General features: G+C 38.3%; 1 protein-coding gene across 4 annotated transcripts in view; it reads right to left on the minus strand.

Annotated features, from left to right (window-relative positions):
* The window catches only part of MFS18 (major facilitator superfamily transporter 18), a 299,997-nt gene that overhangs the window by 201,337 nt on the left and 75,933 nt on the right, over positions 1-22,727 (minus strand). For all 4 annotated transcript variants that reach the window (XM_090373372.1, XM_090373373.1, XM_090373374.1 and 1 more), the window contains one exon: positions 6,242-6,461. In XM_090373372.1, coding sequence (XP_090229498.1) covers positions 6,242-6,461 — 220 coding nt within the window. The remainder of the gene's footprint in view (positions 1-6,241; positions 6,462-22,727) is intronic.

Here is a 22,727-nt window from a genome sequence, read left to right on the forward strand (position 1 = left end):
TATTCAAATAAAATAAAATATTTATTTGAATATTTAAGGAAAATAGTCAAACTCTGAATAACAAATTCACTGAAATATATATATATGCAGGTGGTGAAAACCACAGAATAATGGATAAACTTAGCAAAATTCAATCATGTCGTTGGTCCACTGTGTGTAGTCAGAACAGTTGCTACACAAAATCCCCGAGACTAAATATCCTACGGAGATCTGGCACTATCACCTCTCACCCACAAGGAAATTACAAATTCACATAGAGAATGGATGTTCCTTTGGTAGAGGTGCCTATGGTAGAAGCCTATGCCACAGGCAACTATACAGAAATTCCCACAAACGTTCTCATATAATGTTTATTGGAATCAGGCAAGTGAAAAGGATGTGACAGAAAAGTATTTCATTGTTGTGGTCTTAGACCCAAGCACGGTACTAAGTACTATAGGTTCTAATACCTCTCGTGTTTGGGGTTCACATAAAAAAAAAAAAAAAGAACTACTGCTTGATAATATGGGTGCTCTAAGATGTAACACTGTCCTCCTGGAAGACATCTGTTCTGGATGAACAATATGGGTACAAATGATTACTCAAGGTAGCAAGCTGATGTCTGGTGAACTTGTCCAACACCATTACAGAACTAAACTTGACTGTCATAAAATACAGTTCCTTTTAGTTGTTGCAATACATGCACACATCCATTTGCCATGAAAAGGGTGAAGGATGACTTTTATTTGTTGCAATACATGCACACATCCATTTGCCATGAAAAGGGTGAAGGATGACTTATCAGATCATATATCACATTCTGCCACTGTTGATAGGCTATGCTTCAAGCATCACTGCATATGGGCATTTGAGTCATGATATCCTCCTTTGCACTGCTCCCGTTTGAATGAATTTTCAGTTTGTCAAAAATAAAACTGTGGTGTAATTTTTGAGAAACTGTAAATTTATATTTTCAGCTAGCTTGCTTGGGTGGTGAAAATATACACCGTTTCTGTCTCTCCCTGTAGGTTCTAAATATATTTTTCAGACTGTATTTCATCCCCCTCCACCAATATTGACCAAGATTGATATGGTCCTCAGAACCTTCTTGGAGCTGGTAATTTTTTTGATGTCTGCTATACCTTGAATGGCAGGCCATAATTATGTGCATAGTTGTGGCTTGCCTCCTCGTGGCATGGACAGCTGGACAGGCTTTCAAGGTGATCACATTCCTGGAAGCAAAGTAACCAGAAACTAAACAACACACACTAAACAAACATAGCACTACACACATTTCTGCCAATTTACAGAGCTATCTTCATCACGGTGTACAACAACAGAGCTGAACTAATGTTTAGGAGCCATCCTACAAAAGATACAATGCATGACCTTGCATGTCCATGTCATAATGCCTACCATGATATAAAAGAAGCAGTGCTCCTGGACACAATGCATAACATTAGTAGCGGCATATGATGCAAGAAAGCAAGCTTATTCAGCATCAACCAAAAAAAAAGCACAACCACTACTCCCATTTCACCCCTCCGTTCGTTCGAAATACCTGTCCAGCTGAGCCTTAAATTTGTTTAGGCTATCAACTTCAACAACAAGTGATGGAAGTCTATTCCACAAACCAACTGTCTGCTGGCTAAAGGCAAATTTTCGCACATCTATCCGACATCCGTCCTTCCTCAATTTGAATTTATGCCCTCTCAGGTGATTATTGTGAGTAAGAGGAAGAATCCAATCCCATCGGCATTGAGCATGCTCAAGCCATTCAAAGCCTTATACACTTCTATCAGATCACCTCGCCGATGACTAGTCTCCAGCTAGACTCTGTAATTTGCAAAAGTTAAGCCTTTCTTCGTAAGAGCAACCCTTTGTTCCATTCACTAATCTTGTTGCCCTTCTCTGTACTCGTTCCAGCAGCTCTACATTCTTCTTGAAATGAGGCCTCCAGACCTGTATACAGTACTCAAGGTGTGGCCTGACCAATGCCTTATACAAGGGAATAATCACATCCCTATCCCTGCTAGAAAAATTCCTGTATATCATCGACAAGACACCATGAGCTATTCTTGCAGCTCGTCTGCACTGCTCAGAGAACTTCATACCTGCCTGCACAATTACCCCCAGGTCCTTTTCATTCCCTACCACTGTCAGCGTAGTACCACAGAGTTGATACGTTGATCTGGGGTTACTGTTTCCCATTTGTAGTACTTTACATTTGTCAATGTTAAACTTCATTTGCCACCTCTCAGCCCATTTGCTCAACCTTTCCAGATCCTGTTACAGCAGCATAGCATCAGTAGTGTCCTTAACAACCCTGCCAACCTTTGTATCGTCTGCAAACTTGGACATTAAGCTTGATATACCATCATCTATATCATTTATAAATACAGAAAACAACAATGGACCCAACACTGAACCCTGAGGAACTCCACTAATAACATTAGTCCACGTTGAGCAGTGTCCATTGATTACCACTCTCTGTCTTCTGCCACTCAACCATCCCTTTATCCATAGCAGCAATTTGCCTCCAATGCCACACTGCTCCAATTTGTGCAGCAGTCTTCCATGAGCAACAGTATCAAAAGCCTTTCTAAGATCCAAATATATAATATCAAAGTTATTCCCTGCATCCAGTTCTTTTGTGACTACATCATAGTATCCAATCAAATTGGTCAGACAAGACCTGCCCTTAACAAAACCATGCTGTGTCTGAGCTATAACTGAATTCTTGTCCAGATAATCCTGCAGTGCTTCTTTAACCAGTGCCTCCATTAATTTTCCTGGAACTGAAGTTAAACTAACAGGTCTATAATTACTTGTGTCAGCCTTTGATCCTCCTTTGTGAATTGGGGTTACATTTGCACATCTCCAGTCTATGGGTACCTCCCCTGACTCCAAAGAAGCTCTCATAATTATGACCAGGGGTTTGCTTACTTCCTGTGGTGCCTCCTTTAATATAACTGGATAGATCCCATCCGCCCCGGGTGCCTTTTTTATGTTTATCCTCAACAATTTCTCCTCCACTTTCCTCTCAGTTATTAGAAAATCATCTAGCTCACTGCCAATGTTTACTTCACCTACGACATTCCCCTTCCTGAATAACTCCTCATGTGTGAATGGCGATGCAAAATACTCATTTAGATTGTTAGCCACCTGAGCAGGATCCTCAACTGTTGAACCATCAACATCCAGTGGACCAATCTGATTCATCCCTTTCCTTCTTGAGTTTAAATAGGTAAAGAACTCTTTTCTGTTTTTCTTTGCATCCTTTGCCAAGGATTTCTCATAATCTGCCTTTGCCTGCCTAATCTCCTTTGTGACTTGGTTACAGACCAACTTATATCTATCATAGGCTTCCATGTCACCCATTAATTTGTATGTATCCCATGCATTTTTCTTCTCTGCCATATGTCTCATTAGTTCATCTGACAACCATTTAGGCCTGAACCTTGAACAATATTTCTTGGTTGGTATGTAAGGCCTGGTAGCTTCCAAGATTAGTTCCTTGAATGCTTCTCATTTTGAATCTGCTGTTGGTAACATCATCAGTTGGTCCCACTGTATGGAATGCAAATACTGTCTCAGCCCATCATAGTAGCCTTTACGAAAGCAAAAACCCTTCCCTTTACCTCTGATGGTAGTTACCTCCTTGAGTAAATCCCACTTCAGCACACTGTGATCACTACCACCTAGTGGTTCCTTTATCTGCAGATTCTTAATGCATGAAGAATCACTACTGATAATCAGATCAAGAGTATTACTCCCTCTAGTTGCCTCCCGAACATGCCGGTGTAGAAAACAATCATCCAATAAATCCACAAAAGCCTTGCTAGTGTGTGAGTGACCAACCCACAAATTCCAGTCAATATCTGGGAAATTAAAATCCCCCATTATAAGACTCTCTGATTTACTGGCCCATTCTATTTCCCTGTACAGTATCTTATTATACTCATCAGAGTCATTAGGCCTATAGCACACTCCTACTCTCAATTTTGATTTACCCATGCTTATGTCACACCAAACTGACTCGACACTGCCCTGTCCATCGATGTCGACTGGCTTCACTTCCTTGGATTTTATGTGTTTTTTAACTAATAGCATAACCCCTCCTCCCTTCCTATCCTTTCTGTAGACATTGTACTCCCCAAATTCCAGTTCTGCATTCCTTATATCTGTGTGACACCATGTCTCTGATATCCCAACAATATCTGCCTTTGATGTTTTGAGCAAAACCTCAAATTCATCAAATTTATTTACTAAACTCCTAGCATTGGTGTACACGCAAGTATACATGCACCTGTTTCTATTCTTAGCTACCCTAACACAACCCATGTGTTTACTTGTACCGCAATGACTTCCAGCAGTCTCTGAAATATCCTGCATATTGTTTTTCAGGCTTCTGCTCATTCCAATAGAAGTAGTGCAAGAATCTCTTTCACCTCTGCCAGTGGCTACTGTTAATCTATTTGTCTTTGTCTCCCCCCAAGCTAGCAGTTTTCCGACCCACCTAACACTGCCTCGAGAGCATCAGAAATATTCTAATGCCAGTTCTTAATTTAATTTTTATATCTAGAATACAGTAATACTGATAACTGTGGTAAATATTGGAGTGACAGAGATACCTACATATATGTTTTTATAATACATAAATAAAACATAATAAAACACGCCTGCGTGCTCTGGATTCATAATTTATTTATTTTTGTTACACAGAGCATTAAAACTATGATAAATGAATTAGCTTTCGGCTGGGTGGCAGCCTTCATCAGATTAAAATACTTTGAATGGCAGTTAGAATAGAGATGCACTGCCAGGATGGTACGTGAGACACGTGGTTAATTGTTTGTTGATGTTTGTGGCTGTGACGTATGGTGGTGACGTGGCCAGCGTTTGTCTATGGACAGAATTACTGTTTCTGTGATGGGGTTAAGTTGACAACCACTGTTCCTGTTCAACGAGGTATCCGAGCATTTTATACTTAACGATTCCAACCAGGTGCGCCTTAGGTATGCTCGGATACCTCGTTGAACAGGAACAGTGGTTGTCAACTTAACCCCATCACAGAAACAGTAATTCTGTCCATAGACAAACGCTGGCCACGTCACCACCACACGTCACAGCCACAAACATCAACAAACAATTAACCACGTGTCTCACGTACCATCCTGGCAGTGCATCTCTATTCTAACTGCCATTCAAAGTATTTTAATCTGATGAAGGCTGCCACCCAGCCGAAAGCTAATTCATTTATCATAGTTTTAATGCTCTGTGCAACAAAAATAAATAAACATAAATAAAATATATTAAGAGGAATTAAAGAATAAATAAACATGCCAATACTAGAAATTTTTATGCACATTGACTATGAATAATAAAGTATACAAGTAGAACATTACAGCAATATTATATAAAATACTACATTTAATAATTTAATTTATATAATTAATACCCATGTTATATCAAAATCCACGGTACACGAGATAGCTGGTGCCTCCGTAGCCAGGTGGGCAGGAGCAGCAGTGCATAGCACATGCTTCTTGATTAGACCGGGGTTTGAGCCTGTGAGCCGCCAAATACGGAGGATGCAGAAAGGTCAGGGAATGACCACTGCATATCCCAGGAGCAATATGGCCTTAGTTGCTAATGCTCCTAAAAACCAAATAACAACAACAACACGAGATAGCTTTATAACCGGGGAGCACTATATTATTAGAAGCTGAAACCACAACTTATTCAAATGCACTACATAAGAAAATTTTTCATTGCTCAGTTCTTTTTTTTAACATACTTTACAAATGTATATCCACAGGTATATTTGTTAAGCCTGGTACTCAATAACTGCATAATAGTTGCTTGAATGATAATAATATTTTCATAGTGTTTTAGTTGTCTAAATTCCCCATAATAAGGAACTTCCTGTAGTATGAAACCAAATATTATTACTTATTTTAATTTCCAAAAATGCTTTTATTTCCAATTGCAAAGTGACAACTGGTGATCCCAGTGGACTTTAACTGGCTGTACTTTATATTAAAATGAATAAAAATAATTGAATAATTTTCTGATCATACTCTTGGGACAACTATATGAGGTCAGAGAAGTTCACAATTTAGTAGTCACATGCTTGAACTGTGGTCACCCAAGAGCGTATTTATGAACCCTTGCACTTGACTATCAGCTATGGCAGCCTACTTAATTTATTATTACTTAAAATTCCACAGCAATATCAAGCATTAAAAACATTTCTTACCCTGTAGAGCACCAGTGAGAATGCGACCTATTACTATTAGCCAGATGTTGTGCGATTTTGTTTCACGTGCAGGAAGCATCTCTGGGGTCAAAAATGTTAACAGTGACCACAGTGTAGCAGAAATTAATAGCACGCGTTCTCCACCAATCTGATCACTAAGGTGTCCACCAAGGACCTGAGTCAATGCATATCCCCAAAAGAAGCAAGACAGTACTGTACCCTAAAAATAGATTTTAGAATATTAAGAAATTAATTAGATATTAACATATAACTTGATAAATTTTTAAAAAATATATATATATATATTCACAGATCTTCAGCAGCAGTACTCTATTAAAGAAACACTGATTATAACTAATCATAAGGATAAAAATAAATCAAATGTCAATATTAATTATTAATACAGTGAAATTCTCTACTATCTGTGCTATAATGGTTAAAGATTATACCAGATAAAAGAAGAATGCGGCAAAATAAAAAATAAAAAATTTTATTTTATTTGAATTACAATACTGATAGATTTAAAAACAAAACTATTTACAACAAAGCATGCATATTATATTATATGTTCAGAACATGAACAAAATTAACTTAAAATTTAGAAACATTTAAATAAAATATTGAAATGCACTGTAACGTACTAATGTAGATGTACAGTAGTAGCAACTTTATCAACTTACTGTGCTATACTGTAGCTCCACATGCAAATAAAAAAAAATGTTTATTATAAGAAAATGTCAATCATTAAACACTGCCTTTTCTTCAAATTATCATTTTTTGACCCCAAATAAAGTTAAGTATTTTGAACATGTAGAGAATAACAACAACAGTTGGTATCCTCTGGCTGTTCTAGAAACGTCAGCACTGTGCGTACCACTTCCAGAACTTATGTAAATGGTATTTTTTTTTACTTTGAAATCAATGACTTCGGGGGCATCTTGATTTGTAAAACTCTATGGTCGCATGATCACCTTTGGTTTCATAGTCCAGTTTGCGTGGTCATTATCAAACCATTCTTCCATATCTGCCTCATCCAATTCTTGAAATTCATCTGCATTTTTCACAAATTCAAGACAGTTTACTACAATGTTTCCATTATCTGTTTGTTTTGAATCTGATACATATCATTGTAAAATCATCCCCGATGGCTGAACTACAGCTGGCATAATTTCGACCTAAAGCTCTGCAGCACAAAAAATATCATCTTTTACAGCCATGTCTTTAAAAATTGCATCACTTGTTATCTTATATAGTGAAATGACAAAAACATTTACAGCATCAACACTTCAAATTTTCACCGACCCTTTGTTCCACAGGGTTGGATTAAAGCATTTTGAGGTAGATAATGAACAAATTTGTCCATCATCCGTTTGGAATTGACTCATTTGGATGAGATGATGCATGTTCACTTACAGAAAGGAGGCGAGTAAAAAACAGTTCTAAAAAAATGTTTTAATTTATCAAAGCTTTAGGTTTGTTATAATAACTATATGATAAGATCTAATATAGTTGGGGAAAGATGTCAAGTGGTTGCTTTCCATTAAGATTATTACTATATTTAATACCACTCATATACCACGTGACATTAATAATACAGTTTATCAAGCTATTTGCCTAAACTACTATACATTAAGGTGAAGTTTCACGCATCTTACCGATACTCATCATTAGACCATGCTGTTGGAGGAACAGAAATTAGAAAGGGTTACAAATCTGAATATATTACTTTCAGTACCCAATATAACAATATTCAATTACAATTATACAATTCTAAAGAATTAAGTTTGAATTTCTGTTACAATAGAAACCAGATATTAAATTAGGTAAATCTTAGGTAAATACAAAAAGATTAAATTCTTACCTGCTGACAGACTCCTCTTGCCGATGCTCCAAGAAACCTGATATGCATACAAGCAAGAGGTGCTGCCAGCAGTAAATTTATTGGTGAGGGCTTAAGTCTAATAGCCAATAGAGTTGTGCCAACTTTTCTATCCTGGATACGGAGTTCTTGTGTAGTGGACGCCTGGAGTGACATTTCCTTTGATCTCATAGCCTGGACATCCGGTCGATCTGCCAACCCACACAGGGGTAGAATTTTTTTCAGCCTGGTCTGTACTTGTTAAAAGGAGAGACTGCTTCTCCAGGGATGGGATACACTTAAACAGAAAGGGTGCAAGAATATTTGCTGATGCTATCGAGGCAGTGTTAGGTGGGTCGGAAAACTGCGAGCTTAGGGGGATACAAGGACTAAAAGATTAACAGTAGCCACTGGCAGAGGTGAAAGTGATTCTTGCACTGCTTCTATTGGAATGAGCAGAAGACTGGAAAACAAGATGCAGGGTATTTCGGAGACTGCTGGGAGTCACTGCGGTACAAATAAACACATGGGTTGTGTTAGGGTAGCTAAGAATAGGAACAGGTGCATGTATACTTGCGTGTACACCAATGCTAGGAGTTTGGTAAATAAATTTGATGAATTTGAGGTATGGCTCAAAACATCAGAGGCAGATATTGTGGGGATATAAGAGACGTGGTTGTCACACAGATATACAGAAGGCAGAACTGGAATTTGGGGAGTACAACGTCTACAGAAAGGATAGACAGGATAGGAAGGGAGGAGGAGTTATGCTATTAGTTAAGAAACACAAAATCCAAGGAAGTGAAGCCAGTCAACATCGCTGGACAGTGCAGTGCAGTGTCAAGTCAGTTTGGTGTGACATAAGCATTGGGAGATCAAAATTGAGAGTAGGAGTGTGCTATAGGCCTAATGACTCTGATGAGTATAATAAGAAACTGTACAGGGGAAACAGAGTGGGCCAGTAAAACAGAGTCTTATAATGGGGGATTTTAATTTCCCAGATATTGACTGGAATTTGGGGGTTGGTCACTCAAACACTAGCAAGGCTTTTGTGGATTTATTGGATGTTCGGGAGGTAGCTAGAGGGAGTAATACTCTTGATTTGATTATCAGTAGTGCTTTTTCACGCATTAAGAATCTGCAGATAAAGGAACCACTAGGTGGCAGTGATCACAGTGTGCTGAAGTGGGATTTACTCAAAGAGGTAACTACCATCAGGGGTAAAGAGAAGGGTTATTGCTTTCATAAAGGCGAATACGATGGTCTGAGACAGTATTTAAATTCAATACAGTGGGACCAACTGATGATAATAATTGAGAGTAAAGTGGAGGAGAAATTGTTGAAGATAACCACAAGAAAGGCACCTGGGGTGGATGGGATCTTTGCAGTTATATTAAAGGAGGCAGCAAAGGAAGTAAGCAAACCCTCAGCCATAATTATGAGAGCTTCCTTGGACTCAGGGGGAGGTACCCATAGAGTGGAGATGTGCAAATGTGACCCCAAGTTATCTTGGGGTCACATTTGCAATTCACAAAGGAGGATCAAAGGCTGTCACAAGTAATTATAGACATGTGAGTTTAACTTCTGTTCCAGGAAAATTAATGGAGGTACTGATTAAAGAAGCACTGCAGGATCATCTAGAAAAGTCTTCAGTTATAGCTCGGACACAGCATGGTTTTGTTAAAGGGAAGTCTTGCCTGACCAATTTGACTGGATACTATTATGCAGTCACAAAAGAACAGCATGCAGGGAATAACTTTGATATTATATACTTGGATCTTAGAAAGGCTTTTGATACTGTTGCACATGGAAGACTGCTGCACAAATTGTAGCAGTGTGGCACTGGAGGCATATTGCTGCTATGGATAAAGGGGTGGTTGAGGGGGAGAAGACAGAGAGTGGTAATCAGTGGACACTGCTCATCGTGGACTAATGTTATTAGTGGAGTCCCTCAGGGTTCAGTGTTGGATCCATTGTTGTTTTCTGTATTTATAAATAATATTGATGATGGTATATCAAGCTTAATGTCCAAGTTTGCAGACGATACAAAGGTTGGCAGGGTTATTAAGGACACTACTGATGCTATGCTGCTACAACACGATCTGGAAAGGTTGAGCAGATGGGCTGAGAGGTGGCAAATGAAGTTTAACATTGACAAATGTAAAGTACTACATATGGGAAACAGCAACCCCAGAGCAACGTATCAACTCTGTGGTACTACACTGACAAGGACCTGGGGGTAATTGTGCAGGCAGATATGAAGTTCTCTGAGCAGTGCAGACGGGCTGCAAGAGTAGCTCATGGTGACTTGTCAATAATATACAGGAATTTTTATAGCAGGGATAAGGAGGTGATTATTCCCTTGTATAAGGCAATGGTCAGGCCACACCTTGAGTACTGTATACAGGTCTGGAGGCCTCATTTCAAGAAGGATGTAGAGCTGTTTGAACGAGTACAGAGAGGGGCAACAAGATTAGTGAATGGAACAAAGGCTTGCTCTTACGAAGAAAGGTTTAAGTTTTGCAAATTACAGTGTCTGGAGACTAGGCACCAGTGAGGTGATCTGATAGAGGTGTATAAAGCCTTGAATGATTTGAGCATGCTCAGTGCTGATGGGATTCTTCCTCTTGCTCAGAATAATCCATTCTTGTTTTCTGTAAGAAAACACCTGAGAGGGCACCTGAGAAATCACCTGAGAGGGCATAAATTCAAATTGAGGAAAGACAGATGTAGGATAGATGTGCGGAAATTTGCCTTTAGCCAGCGGGTAGTTGGTTGGTGGAACAGACTTCCATCCCCTGTTGTGGAAGTTGATAGTCTAAATAAATTTAAGGCTCAGCTGGACAGGTATTTCGAACGAATGGAGGGGTGAAGTGGAATTTTTTTTTTTTTTTTTTTCTGATGCTGCATAAGCTTGCTTTCTTGCATCATATGGCTCTACTAATGCTAATGCTAATTATTATTATTATTATTATCCATATGATGCAAGGAAGCCTGAGGCTTATGCTGCACCAGGAAAAAAAGAAGTTCCCGAGTAACCCTGAGAGAGAGAGAGAGAGAGAGAGAGAGAGAGAGAGAGAGAGAGAGAGAGAGAAGAGAGAGTGTGTCAAAAGTAGAAAGGAATCACCAAGAAAGAGAAGAATGATGATATCCAGCTCAGGACCTTGGGTGTGCCAAGCCCATACTCACCAGATGTGAGCCCCCGAAGCCAGATGTTGAACCAGCATGGCAGATTATAGTCCATTTCCCTCAACATGAATTGTTGAGGAGGCTTCCATCCTGCAAAGGATTGATAATGGCTGCTACTTACCTTACCTATGTAATAAAAATGAAATAAATGTATTTATAATTTCTGGATTTCTATCTGTCCAATATTAATGAAATTTGTTAGAATGCAGTTGGAGGAAAGGGGGTTGAATAGACAAGGTGTAGACAACAGGTGCTTTATGCATACGCAAACATGCCTAATAAAGAAATAAAAAAGCACTTTATTATGAGCTGAGTCTCCAGCAGCTCTGACACCAAGAAATGAAGCAAAATTCCAACAGTCACGGCATTTGTGAAATGAAACACCAGCAGCTATGGCATTCATCTGATGCTGTGTGAATTTTTGTGTTTCGCTTTATGGGATGAGACCTTGTAAATTCTAAGGAATACCACGAAAACATTATTATTTTTATTAATGATTTTCATTTTTATTTAATATTTTGAAATTGAATTTTGTAAAAATCATAATTAACCACTGAGATTTTAAAATCATGTGTGCAATTTGAAAATCTTAATGTTTGTTTAAGGGCTTTACGGCGCAAGGACAGCAAAGGCCATAATGTGCCTAGAAAATCTTAATAGCACCTAGCATTTAAGAATATTTCTTAACTTTTTTTTTTCCTGGTTAGCAGCACTGTCTACTTTGCTATGCTAAATTCTAAATTTTTTTTATTAATAATTGCAATAGTTATTTTTTTTTGAAAGCACCAACCATTCATTCCAATTCATTTTTGATTTGACATTGGATTTTGAAATTTTATAATATAGCTTTCGATAGAAAATATTTACCTTGAAATTTTGTCATTCAGTAAAGTATATATCAGAGCAAGATCTTGCAACAATAAAATTTTCAAAGAACAAACCATTATGTGAGTAGTGAGCATTTTTTTTCCCCCTGTATATAAGGTAATAATGGATGTGATGGTTTCTGGTTATACAAACTGCTTTCTGGGCATTTATAAGGTGCTGCCAATAGAAATTTTTTATTGAAATTTTGTTACAAATAAAATAAGATCAAATAAAAAAAATGCTATGTTTATACTCCAGCACCATTTCAAATATTACAATTAATTATTTTGATAAAGAATACAATCATTAACTGTATTTAGCAGCTATGCAGGCTTAAACCACAGTCCGCTCAAGCAGGTGTGCTACTGCACTGTCATGTTTGATGATTTTTTTTTAATGAAATCCCTGAGCATGAGAGATATTAGAACCTATAGTACTTAGTGCCATGCATGGGTTGAACGCTGAGAAGATGAAAGAAGATATTTGTTGATATTAGACTTTAGACTTGAATTTCTGTACATTATAATTTTCACGATAGACTTATGAAGGGAAGTTGTTTCAGAAAATGAAAGTTAAAAGAATAAACGAGGAAGAAGAAAAGTTGGTTCTGTGAGTATGAAGTTGGACAGTAAAAGGATGCTAACTAGTTGCGGCATGTGTTCATATTATTTTGGAAAAGAGAGAGAGAGTGGGAATTATAGAAACTAATTCAGAAGAATAGTGCCCATGGAAGTATCCATAGAAAATGCATGCAGAAGAAACAGAACATCTATGAGACAGAGCATGGGGAGACTATGTTAGAGATGAATCATTACTTTAATTAATTCAACTGCCCTCTTTTGATTTAGCATTAGCATTAGTAGAGGCATTTGATGCAAGAAAGCAAGCTTATGCAGCATCAGCCAAAAAAATTAAAGTAAAATAAATAAATAAAAATAACTACTTCCACTTCACCCCTCTGTTCGTTCGAAATACCTGTCCAGCCGAGCCTTAAACTTATTTAGGCTATCAACTTCCACGACAAGGGATGGAAGTCTGTTCCACCTACCAACCACCCGCTGGCTAAAGGCAAATTTCCGCACATCTATCCTACATCTGTCTTTCCTCAATTTGAATTTATGCCCTCTCAGGTGATTATTCTGAGCAAGAGGAAGAATCCCATCAGCATTGAGCATGCTCAAACCATTCAAGGCTTTGTACACCTCTATCAGATCACCTCGCTGCTGCCTAGTCTCCAGACACTGTAATTTGCAAAACTTAAGCCTTTCTTCGTAAGAGTACCCCTTTGTTCCATTCACCAATCTTGTTGCCCTTCTCTGTACTCATTCCAGCATCTCGACATCCTTCTTGAAATTAGGTCTCCAGGCCTGTATACAGTACTCTAGGTGTGGCCTGACCATTGGGGATAATCACCTCCTTATCACCTCCTTACAAGGGAATAATCACCTCCTTATCCCTGCTAGAAAAGTTCCTATATATCATTGACAATACACCATGAGCTACTCTTGCAGCCCATATGCACTGCTCAGAGAACTTCATATCTGCCTGCACAACCACCCCCAGGTCCCTTTCATTTTCTACCACTGTCAGTGTATAACCACAGAGTTGATACGTTGCTCTGGGGTTGCTGTTTCCCATATGTAGTACTTTACATTTGTCAATGTTAAACTTCATTTGCCACCTCGAAGCCCATCTGCTCAACCTTTCCAGATCCTGTTGCAGCAGCATAGTGTCAGTAGTGTCCTTGACAACCCTGCCAACCTTCGTATCGTCTGCAAACTTGGACATTAAGCTTGATATTCCATCATCAATATCATTTATAAATACAGAAAACAATAAAGGACCCAATACTGAACCCTGAGGGACTCCACTAATAACATTAGTCCATGATGAGCAGTGTCCATTGATTACCACTCTCTGTCTTCTGCCACTCAACCATCCCTTTATCCATAGCAGCAATTTGCCTCCAATGCCACACTGCTCCAATTTTTTGCAGCAGTCTTCCATGTGCAACAGTATCAAAAGCCTTTCTAAGATCCAAGTATATAATATCAAAGTTATTCCCTGCATCCAGTTCCTTTGTAACTACATCATAGTATCCAATCAAATTAGTCAGACAAGACTTCCCCTTAACAAACCCATGCTATGTCCAAGCTATAACTGAAGTCTTGTCTAGATGATCCTGCAGTGCTTCTTTAACCAGTGCCTCCATTAATTTTCCGGAAACAGAGTTAAACTCACAGGTCTATAATTACTTGTGTCAGCCTTTGATCCTCCTTTGTGAATTGGGGTCACATTTGCACATCTCCAGTCCATGGGTACCTCCCCTGAGTCCAAGGAAGCTCTCATAATTATGGCTAAGGGTTTGCTTACTTCCATTGCTGCCTGCCTCCTTTAATATAACTGGATAGATTCCATCCACCCAAGGTGCCTTTCTTGTGTTTATCTTCAACAATTTCTCCTCCACTTTACTCTCAGTTATTACAAGATTCTCTAGCTTACTGCCAGAGTTGAATACACCTCTGGCATTCCCCTCGCTGAATAACTCCTCATGTGTGAATGTCGATGCAAAATATTCATTTAGTTTGTTAGCTACCTGAGCAGGATCATCAACAGTTGACCCATCGATATCAAGTGGACAATCTGATTCATCCCCTTCCTTCTAGAGTTTACATAAGTAAAGAACTCTTTGCTGTTTTTCTTTGCATCCCTTGCCAAAGATTTCTCGTAATCTGCCTTCGCCTGCCTGCCTTCCTTTGTAACTTTGTTACAGATCAACTTATATCTATTATAGGCTTCTGTATCACTTGTTAAATTGAATGTATCCCATGCATTTTTCTTCTCTTCCATATGTCTCATTAGTTCATCTAACATCCATTTAGGCCTAAACCTTGAACAATATTTCTTAGTTGGTACGTAAAGCCTAGTAGCTTCCAAGATAAGTTCTTTGAATGCTTCCCATTTTGAATTTGCTGTTGGTAACATCATCAGTTGATCCCACTGTATAGAATTTAAATACTGTCTCAGTCCACCGTAGTCGCCTTTACGAAAGCAATACCCCTTCCCTTTACCCCTAATGGTAGTTACCTCTTTGAGTAAATCCCACTTCAGAACACTGTGATCACTGCCACCTAGTGGTTCATTTATCTGCAGATTCTTAATGCATGAAGAATCACTACTGATAATCAAATCAATAGTATTACTCCCTCTAGTTGCCTCCCGAACATGCTGATGTAGAAAACAATCATCCAATAAATCCACAAAAGCCTTGCTAGTGTGTGAGTGTCCAGCCCCCAAATTCCAGTCAATATCTGGGAAATTAAAATCCCCCATAATAAGACTCTCTGATTTACTGGCCCACTCTATTTCTCTGTACAGTTTCTTATTATACTCATCAGAGTCATTAGGCCTATAGCACACTCCTACTCTCAATTTTGATCTCCCAATGCTTATGTCACACGAAACTGACTCGACACTGCACTGTCCAGCGATGTCGACTGGCTTCACTTCCTTGGATTTTATGTGATTTGATTTGGTTTTTATGGCGCATGGGCGACTAAGGCAATGATGCATCATGTCTGCCCTCTTTTGAATGGAATCTAGAATCCTGAGAGAGATTTTTGGGACACCACCCCAAAGACAGGATTAGGTGCAGACGAATCATTTTTGCAAGATATAAAACAGCACTGATTTTTTGGAGGATTGAAATCAGCTAAGTTATCTTCTCCCCACTGAAGAATTACCTGGAGATGAGCATGTAAGAAATTCGTAGTGGATATTCGAGAAGTTGAAGCTGTTTGTGCAGGGCGAGGTTTCTCAAACTGGAAGGTGGAATGCAATGTGCTATCATCAGCAAAACTATGGATAGGATTTCTAGTCAGTGGAAGAAGGTCAATAATATACAAGAGAAAAAGAGTAGAAGAAAGAGCTGAATCTTTGGGAACACCTGCATTAGTGGAGAAATTAGAAGCCAGAGCACCATCTACCATCACCCACAATGAATGGTCAGAGAGAAAACTGGATATTCAGTTACAAAAAACAGTTCGCGAACCATAAGATGGAAGCTTATTTAGAAAGGATTCTAGTGTTGTGAAATCCCAAGTGTCCCAACACTGGAATGCATGGAGGGCTGTGTCAGACTTTAGAACTCTTCCATATTGTAAATCTTTTTTGTGTTATTTGATTCTACAGTTTAGACTCTGATTTTGATTCTGCAGTTTAGAATCAAAGAACACAAAAAAGATGTACAGTCTGGAAGCGTTCTAAAGTCTGACATAGCCCTCCATGCATTCCAATGGGGTGAAACTTGGGATTTCGACAACACTACAATCCTTTCTACAGACAGCCAATAACAACAGAAGGAAATTCAAAGAAGCCTTCTTCATAAAAATGTTCGGAGCCTCAGCAATCAATAGAAAACAGGGAGTTGAATTCAACCCACAATATTTCCATCTTTTTAATAACAAAATAGAAGAAATGAAAAACCAGGAAAATAAAACTGGCTAGATGTCCAGAGGAGTAGCCGACTTTCAACTCCCTCCAGACCACCAGAACCAACAGCAACCAATATCAGCAAAATTCCTTTAATGCTACACCTGATGGTTGAGTGAGAAAACACAGAGTGGTTATCAATGAACACTGATCTTCGTGGACTAATGTCATTAGTGGAATCCCACAGGGTTCAGTGTTAGGTCCATTGTTGTTTACTGTATTAATTAATGATATTTATGAGGGTATAACAGGCCTAATGTCTAAGTTTTCAGATGATCAAAAGTTAGCAGGGTGATTAATGACAATAATGAAGATATGCTGTTGCAACAAGATCTAGAAAAATTAGGCAGATGGGCTGAGAACTGTCAACTGAAGTTTAACATTAACAAATAAAAGGTACAGCATATGGGTAGCAGTAATCTCAGAATAATGTATCAACAGTGTGGTTCTACGTTCAGGGTACTAGAAAATGAAAAGGACTTGGAGTAATTGTGCAGTCCGAGATGAAGTTCTCTGACAGTGCAAACGGGCTACCAGGACAGCTCATTGGGTTTTGTCAATGATATAGAGGAATTGTGCTACTAGGGATAATGAGGTGATTATCCCTTTGGTAAGGTAATTGTCAAGCCACATTTTGAATACTGAATGCAGATGTGGAGACATGTCTAGACTAGACAAGACTAGTCTCCAATGCAGGGGAGCATTGGAGACTAGTACCAAGAATGGCTTCAGTTCTGCAAATTGTAGTCTTCAGACTAGGCACCTGATGGTTGATATGAGTGTCAAAGGCTTTGAATGGCTTGGGCAAACTCAATGGTAATGGGATTCTTCCTTTTATCAAACTCTGTTGTTGTTGTTGTGGAAATAATAGTTTGAATAAATTTAAGAGAGAACTGGAGACACTATTGGAGGAGATGGATAAGTGAATTTTTTTTTTTTTTTTTTTTCCCTTTTGGCTGATGCTGTATAAGCTTGCTTTCTTACATCAATGTAAAAATTTGTAAAATAATAAGAGAAGTTTACCTCAACATAGTATGTAGAACACTTCCATATGATACTCTCCAGAAATTAAAACGAAAAAAATCGAAAAACTTACATTAGAGTAACAAATAGTTTAAAAAATAATTAAAAATCAATTTAACATGATTAAAAATCCATTTAATGCAATTAAAAATAAGAAAATTAATTAAAAGAATTTAATGAAAAAAACTGCAAAACGATTTTCCTTCCTGAAGCTGACAACACTTTTTGACCATATGTCGTGATCACAGGAATGAAAATTACCAAATGGGGTAAGTATGAAACTTAAATAGGATTATTTGTCTTCACGCATGTGCTTTGCCCACGAATCGGAGATGAGATATGGCCGACAGAATTTTTATGTAATTTAACTTCTATGGTTTCTGTGATTAATAGTCGCATATAATTACATTGGATACCAAGTATTTTGGCCTCATTAAATAAAAAATTATGTTTTTCGTTTTCATTAACGGTGTGAAAGGCTAATTCTGATGCTGCTGAACGAGAAAAGGACTGAGCGATTGTTCAGTATAGTGTGTAATTTCCGTATTGAGCTAGAACAATTTTAAATTTGGTATATTTAAAGAATCTGTTAAGCTGTTTGTGCCACTGTTCAACACATGAGACAGAAATAAAGTATTTTTTGATATTACTATTGTTGGTTGGTGTAGTATTTTGTATCCTATCCTTAGCTTGTACCCTAATTCGGTTTATTGTAGTAAGGGGATAACCCCTGTTTAAGAATCTGCTGATTAATATTTGTATTTCTGAGCTCAAAGCAGATTCTATCGTTGAATATTTCTAGGCATTTAGAAATTGATTAAAGATAATCGATCTGTTGTAAGTGAACGGGTGATAGCTGTTATAGAGTAGAAGCATACCGGTGTTTGTATGTTTTCGATAGATGTTAAATTGGATTTTGAGTCCCGAGTAAGCGTGAAATTTAAAACATTTTATGACTTTATATCCGTGTCCTCCCTTTCCAATGTAAATTTGATCCTAGAATGAATATTATAAAGCGAACGTAAAATATCTTGGATAGTACTACTACCAGTAATAACTAGAACATCGTCCAAAAACCTCCCATAGTATGTGATACGGGATTGAAAAGGTGTCAAATGTGTGTGTGTGTGTATATATATATATATATATATATATATATATATTTTTTTTTTTTTTTTTTTTAATGAAAACCCCAAACACAAAAGGTATTAGAACCTATAATACTTAGTACCGTGCTTGGGTTGGAGAAGAAAGAAGATATTTGTTGACATTAGACTTGAACTTCTGTAGACTGTAATTTTCAGGAAATATGTATGGAAGGTTGTTCCAGAAAACAGCAGTTGAATGAATAAACGAGGAAGACAAAAAGTTGTGTGAGTTTGAAGTTGGACAGTAAATGGATGTTGGTTGGTGGCGGCAAGGGTTCGGACTGTTTTCAAAGAGAGAGCAGGAATTATAGAAGCCAATTCAGAAGAACAGTGCCCATGGAAGCATCTGTAGAAAAGGCATGCAGCAGAAACAGTATATCTATGAGACAGCGAGTGGAGAGACTGTAAGAGAGGAGTCATTAATTAACCTGACTGCCATCTTCTGAATGGAATCTAGAAGCCTGAGAGAGGTTTTGGGGGCACAGCTGCAGATGTGGGAACAGTATTCCATGGTAGGGCGGATTTGCGATTTATACAGAGTGAACAGCTGTTTGGAAGAAAAGTAACGCTGAGAGCGAAAGGGAAAACCAAGTTTTTTAGATGCAGAGGAAGCAATATTTGTAATGTGCTTGTGCCAAGAGAGATTAGAAGTGGGGTAATCCCCAAAAGAGATATATCATTTTGTCTAGAAAACAGAGTGTCACCAAAGATAAGAATAGGAGCAGAAGAATTCTTTTTGCAAGATATAAGACAAGACTGAGTTTTAGAAGGATTGAAATGAACTAAGTTGTCTCTGCCCCACTAGAGAATTATCTGGAGATCGGCATTTAAGGAATTATTAGCGGATATTCGAGAATTTGAAGCTTATTGAGTAGGGCAAGGTTTCTCAAAATGGAAAGTGGAATGCAATGTGCTATCAGTGGCAAAACTACAGATAGGAATTCCAGTCAATGGAAGAAGGTCATTAATATACAACAGGAAAAGAATGAGGAAAGAACTGAACTTTTGGGGACACCAGCATTAGTGGAGAAGATAGAAGATAGAGAGACATCTACCATCACCTTCAGTGAGCGAACAAAGAGAAAACTGGATAACCAATTACAAAAAACAGTTGACAAACCATAATATGGAAGCTTGTTTAGAAGGCTTTTGTGCCAAACACAATCAAAAGCCTTTGAGATGTCAAGAGCAACTGCTTGTGTTTCACTGAACTTTTCCATTGAATTGGTCCTTAAATGGGTAACATAAGCCAGAATATCACCAGTGGATTGACACCGACGAAATCCATACTGGCGATCATTGATCAGACGGAAGGTTTCTAGGTAGTTTAAGAGTTGGCAGTTAATTGATTTCTCCATTACTTTAGAAAGAGTAGAAGTAATTGCAATGGGATGATAATTGGATGGGAAGGATTTGTCACCCTTTTTAGGAACTGGCTGGATATCAGCAAATTTCCAAGCAGAAGGAAAAACACCTTTGGAATAAGAAAGTGAAAAAAAAAAGTGCCAAAGAACAGGAGTAGGTTCAGGAGCACTGGTTTTGAGAACAAGGGGAGAAATACCATCAGGACCTGGAGCTTTCTTAGCATCAAGATTCATCGAAATCCTTCTGACTTCCTTTTGACGGAAGACCATAGGAGGCATTGAATGTAGCGTGTTGGGAATGGTGGGAGGTGTTTTACCAAGATTTTTTACCCCAGGGGCTCACATCTGGTGAGTATGGGCTGCTGCTGCTGCTTGAGTTTTATTGGCGCATTAGCGACTAAGGCTATAATGCGCCAAAACTTAGTCATAAAAAGTAAAATTTTGTGAGTATGGGCTTGGCACACCCAGGGTACTGAGCTGGATATCATCATTCTTCTCTTTCTTGGTGATTCCCTTCTACTTTTGACTCTCTCTCTCTCTCTCTCTCTCTCTCTCTCTCTCAGGGTAACTCGGGGAATTTTTTATTTTTTTACCTGGCACAGCATAAGTCTCAGGCTTCCTTGCACCATGTAGCTAATAATAATAATAATAATAAGATCATTAATACACGAGTTGGAAGAAAAATGAGATGCTAGCAGGCCATGCTAGCTGAAGTGACAACAGAACCATCTCGTTTTGAACGAGGTGGGAGCAGAGAGGGGCAAAAGTTGAGGCCAATAGCTTTGCAAGAGACCAGAATGCTCGGCTACCATTAGGGCAAGAATCAAGTTTTCTACTCTTATTAGCCTGTTCAAAATCTAGTTTGGACTGATTAATAACTGCTTTACAGTTGTTTCGAGCTTTGGTGTAAGCAGAATGAAACTGAAGAATTGGAAACAAGCCAATTACGATATACTACATTCTTCTCCTGAAAGGCCTTAGCGCATTTATTGGAAAACCAAGGTTTAGATAAAGGACGAGATTTTAAAAATGGAGTGTGGGATAAAGAATTCCATTCCTACAACAATAATTTCACTGACACGACTTAAGCAAACGTTGACATCAGAAGGTTTTGAAACAGTAGTCCGACCAAGGAAAAGAAGAATAGGAATCTCGTAGGTCATCCCAATTTGCATTCTTGTAATGCCATACAACACAAGATTGGGAACAGCCATGAGATAATGGCTCCATTGGAGAAGAGACAATCACCAAGTTGTCATCTGAGGTGCCTAATGGACCACTCACTTCGACAGTGTACTTAGAAGGGTTGTTTGTGAGAAAAAGATCAAGCGTATTGGCTGTATATTTAGGTTTGTTTGTTATTTGGTTTTTAGGAGCATTAGCAACTAAGGCCATATTGCTCCGAGGATATGCGGTGGTCATTCCCTGACCTTTCTGCAACCTCCGTATTGTATATTTAGGATTGTCCAGTATTCTTATAGGTAAATGAACAATATGTTGCAAGGTCATTAGTAATTGCAGAAGTCTCAGCATCTCGACCAGCTGGGTCTGTGTGACTAGAAAACTGAAGCTGGCTGGAGTTGTGAACATTAAAATCACCAAGGAAATTTTCCGCACTGTTAGGAAAATTGGACTGGAGAAAATCAAGTTGCAAAGAGAGGATGTTGAAGAGCTCCAAGTGATTAGTGGAGTTGGGAGAACGGTAGAGACAGCACATGAATTTGACACAATGAGGTAGAGAGATTTTAAGCCAGAGAGGATCGAAAAGAGAAGATTCCAAATTACCAAGTCTCTTGAGAGACTTGGTAATTTGGAATCTTGAGAGACTTGGTAAGATTCCAAATTACCAACTTCTTGAATATCCACCCTAATTTTCTAAATGCTGACCGGTAGGTCAGCATTTAGAAAATTAGGGTGGATATTCAAGAAGTTGCTGCTGCGTATGGAGGATAAGGTTTCGCATACTAGAAGGTGGAATGCAATATGCTTTTCAAAAGTTTCTAAGGTCTGAATATATGATATCAAAGTTATTCGATGCATCCAGTTCCTCTGTGACCACATCATAGAATCCAATCAAATTGGTCAGACAAGACTTCCCCTTAACAAAACCATGCTGTGTCCGAGCTATAACTGAAGTCTTGTCTAGATAATCCCGCAATGCTTCTTTAACCAGTGCCTCCATTAATTTCCCTGGAATAGAAGTTAAACTAACAGGTCTATAATTACTTGTGTTGCCCTTTGAAAATTGGGGTCACATTTGCACATTTCCAGTTCTTGGGTACCTCCCCTGAGTCCAAGGAAGCTCTCAAAATTATGGCTAAGGGTTTTTTACTTCCTTTGCTGCCTCCTTTAATATCATAGTATATAATATATATCTATCATTTAATATATCTATCATAGGCTTCCATGTCATCCATTAATTTATATGTATCCCACGCACTTTTCTTCTATGCCACATGTCTCATTAGTTCATCTGACATCCATTTAGGCCTAAACCTTGAACAATATTTCTTAGTTGGTATGTAAAGTCTAGTAGCTTCCAAGAT

This window comes from Mastigoproctus giganteus, chromosome 5 (genome assembly GCF_048544385.1).
Source record: "Mastigoproctus giganteus isolate SK-2022 chromosome 5, ASM4854438v1, whole genome shotgun sequence".
Lineage (NCBI taxonomy): Eukaryota > Metazoa > Arthropoda > Arachnida > Uropygi > Thelyphonidae > Mastigoproctus > Mastigoproctus giganteus.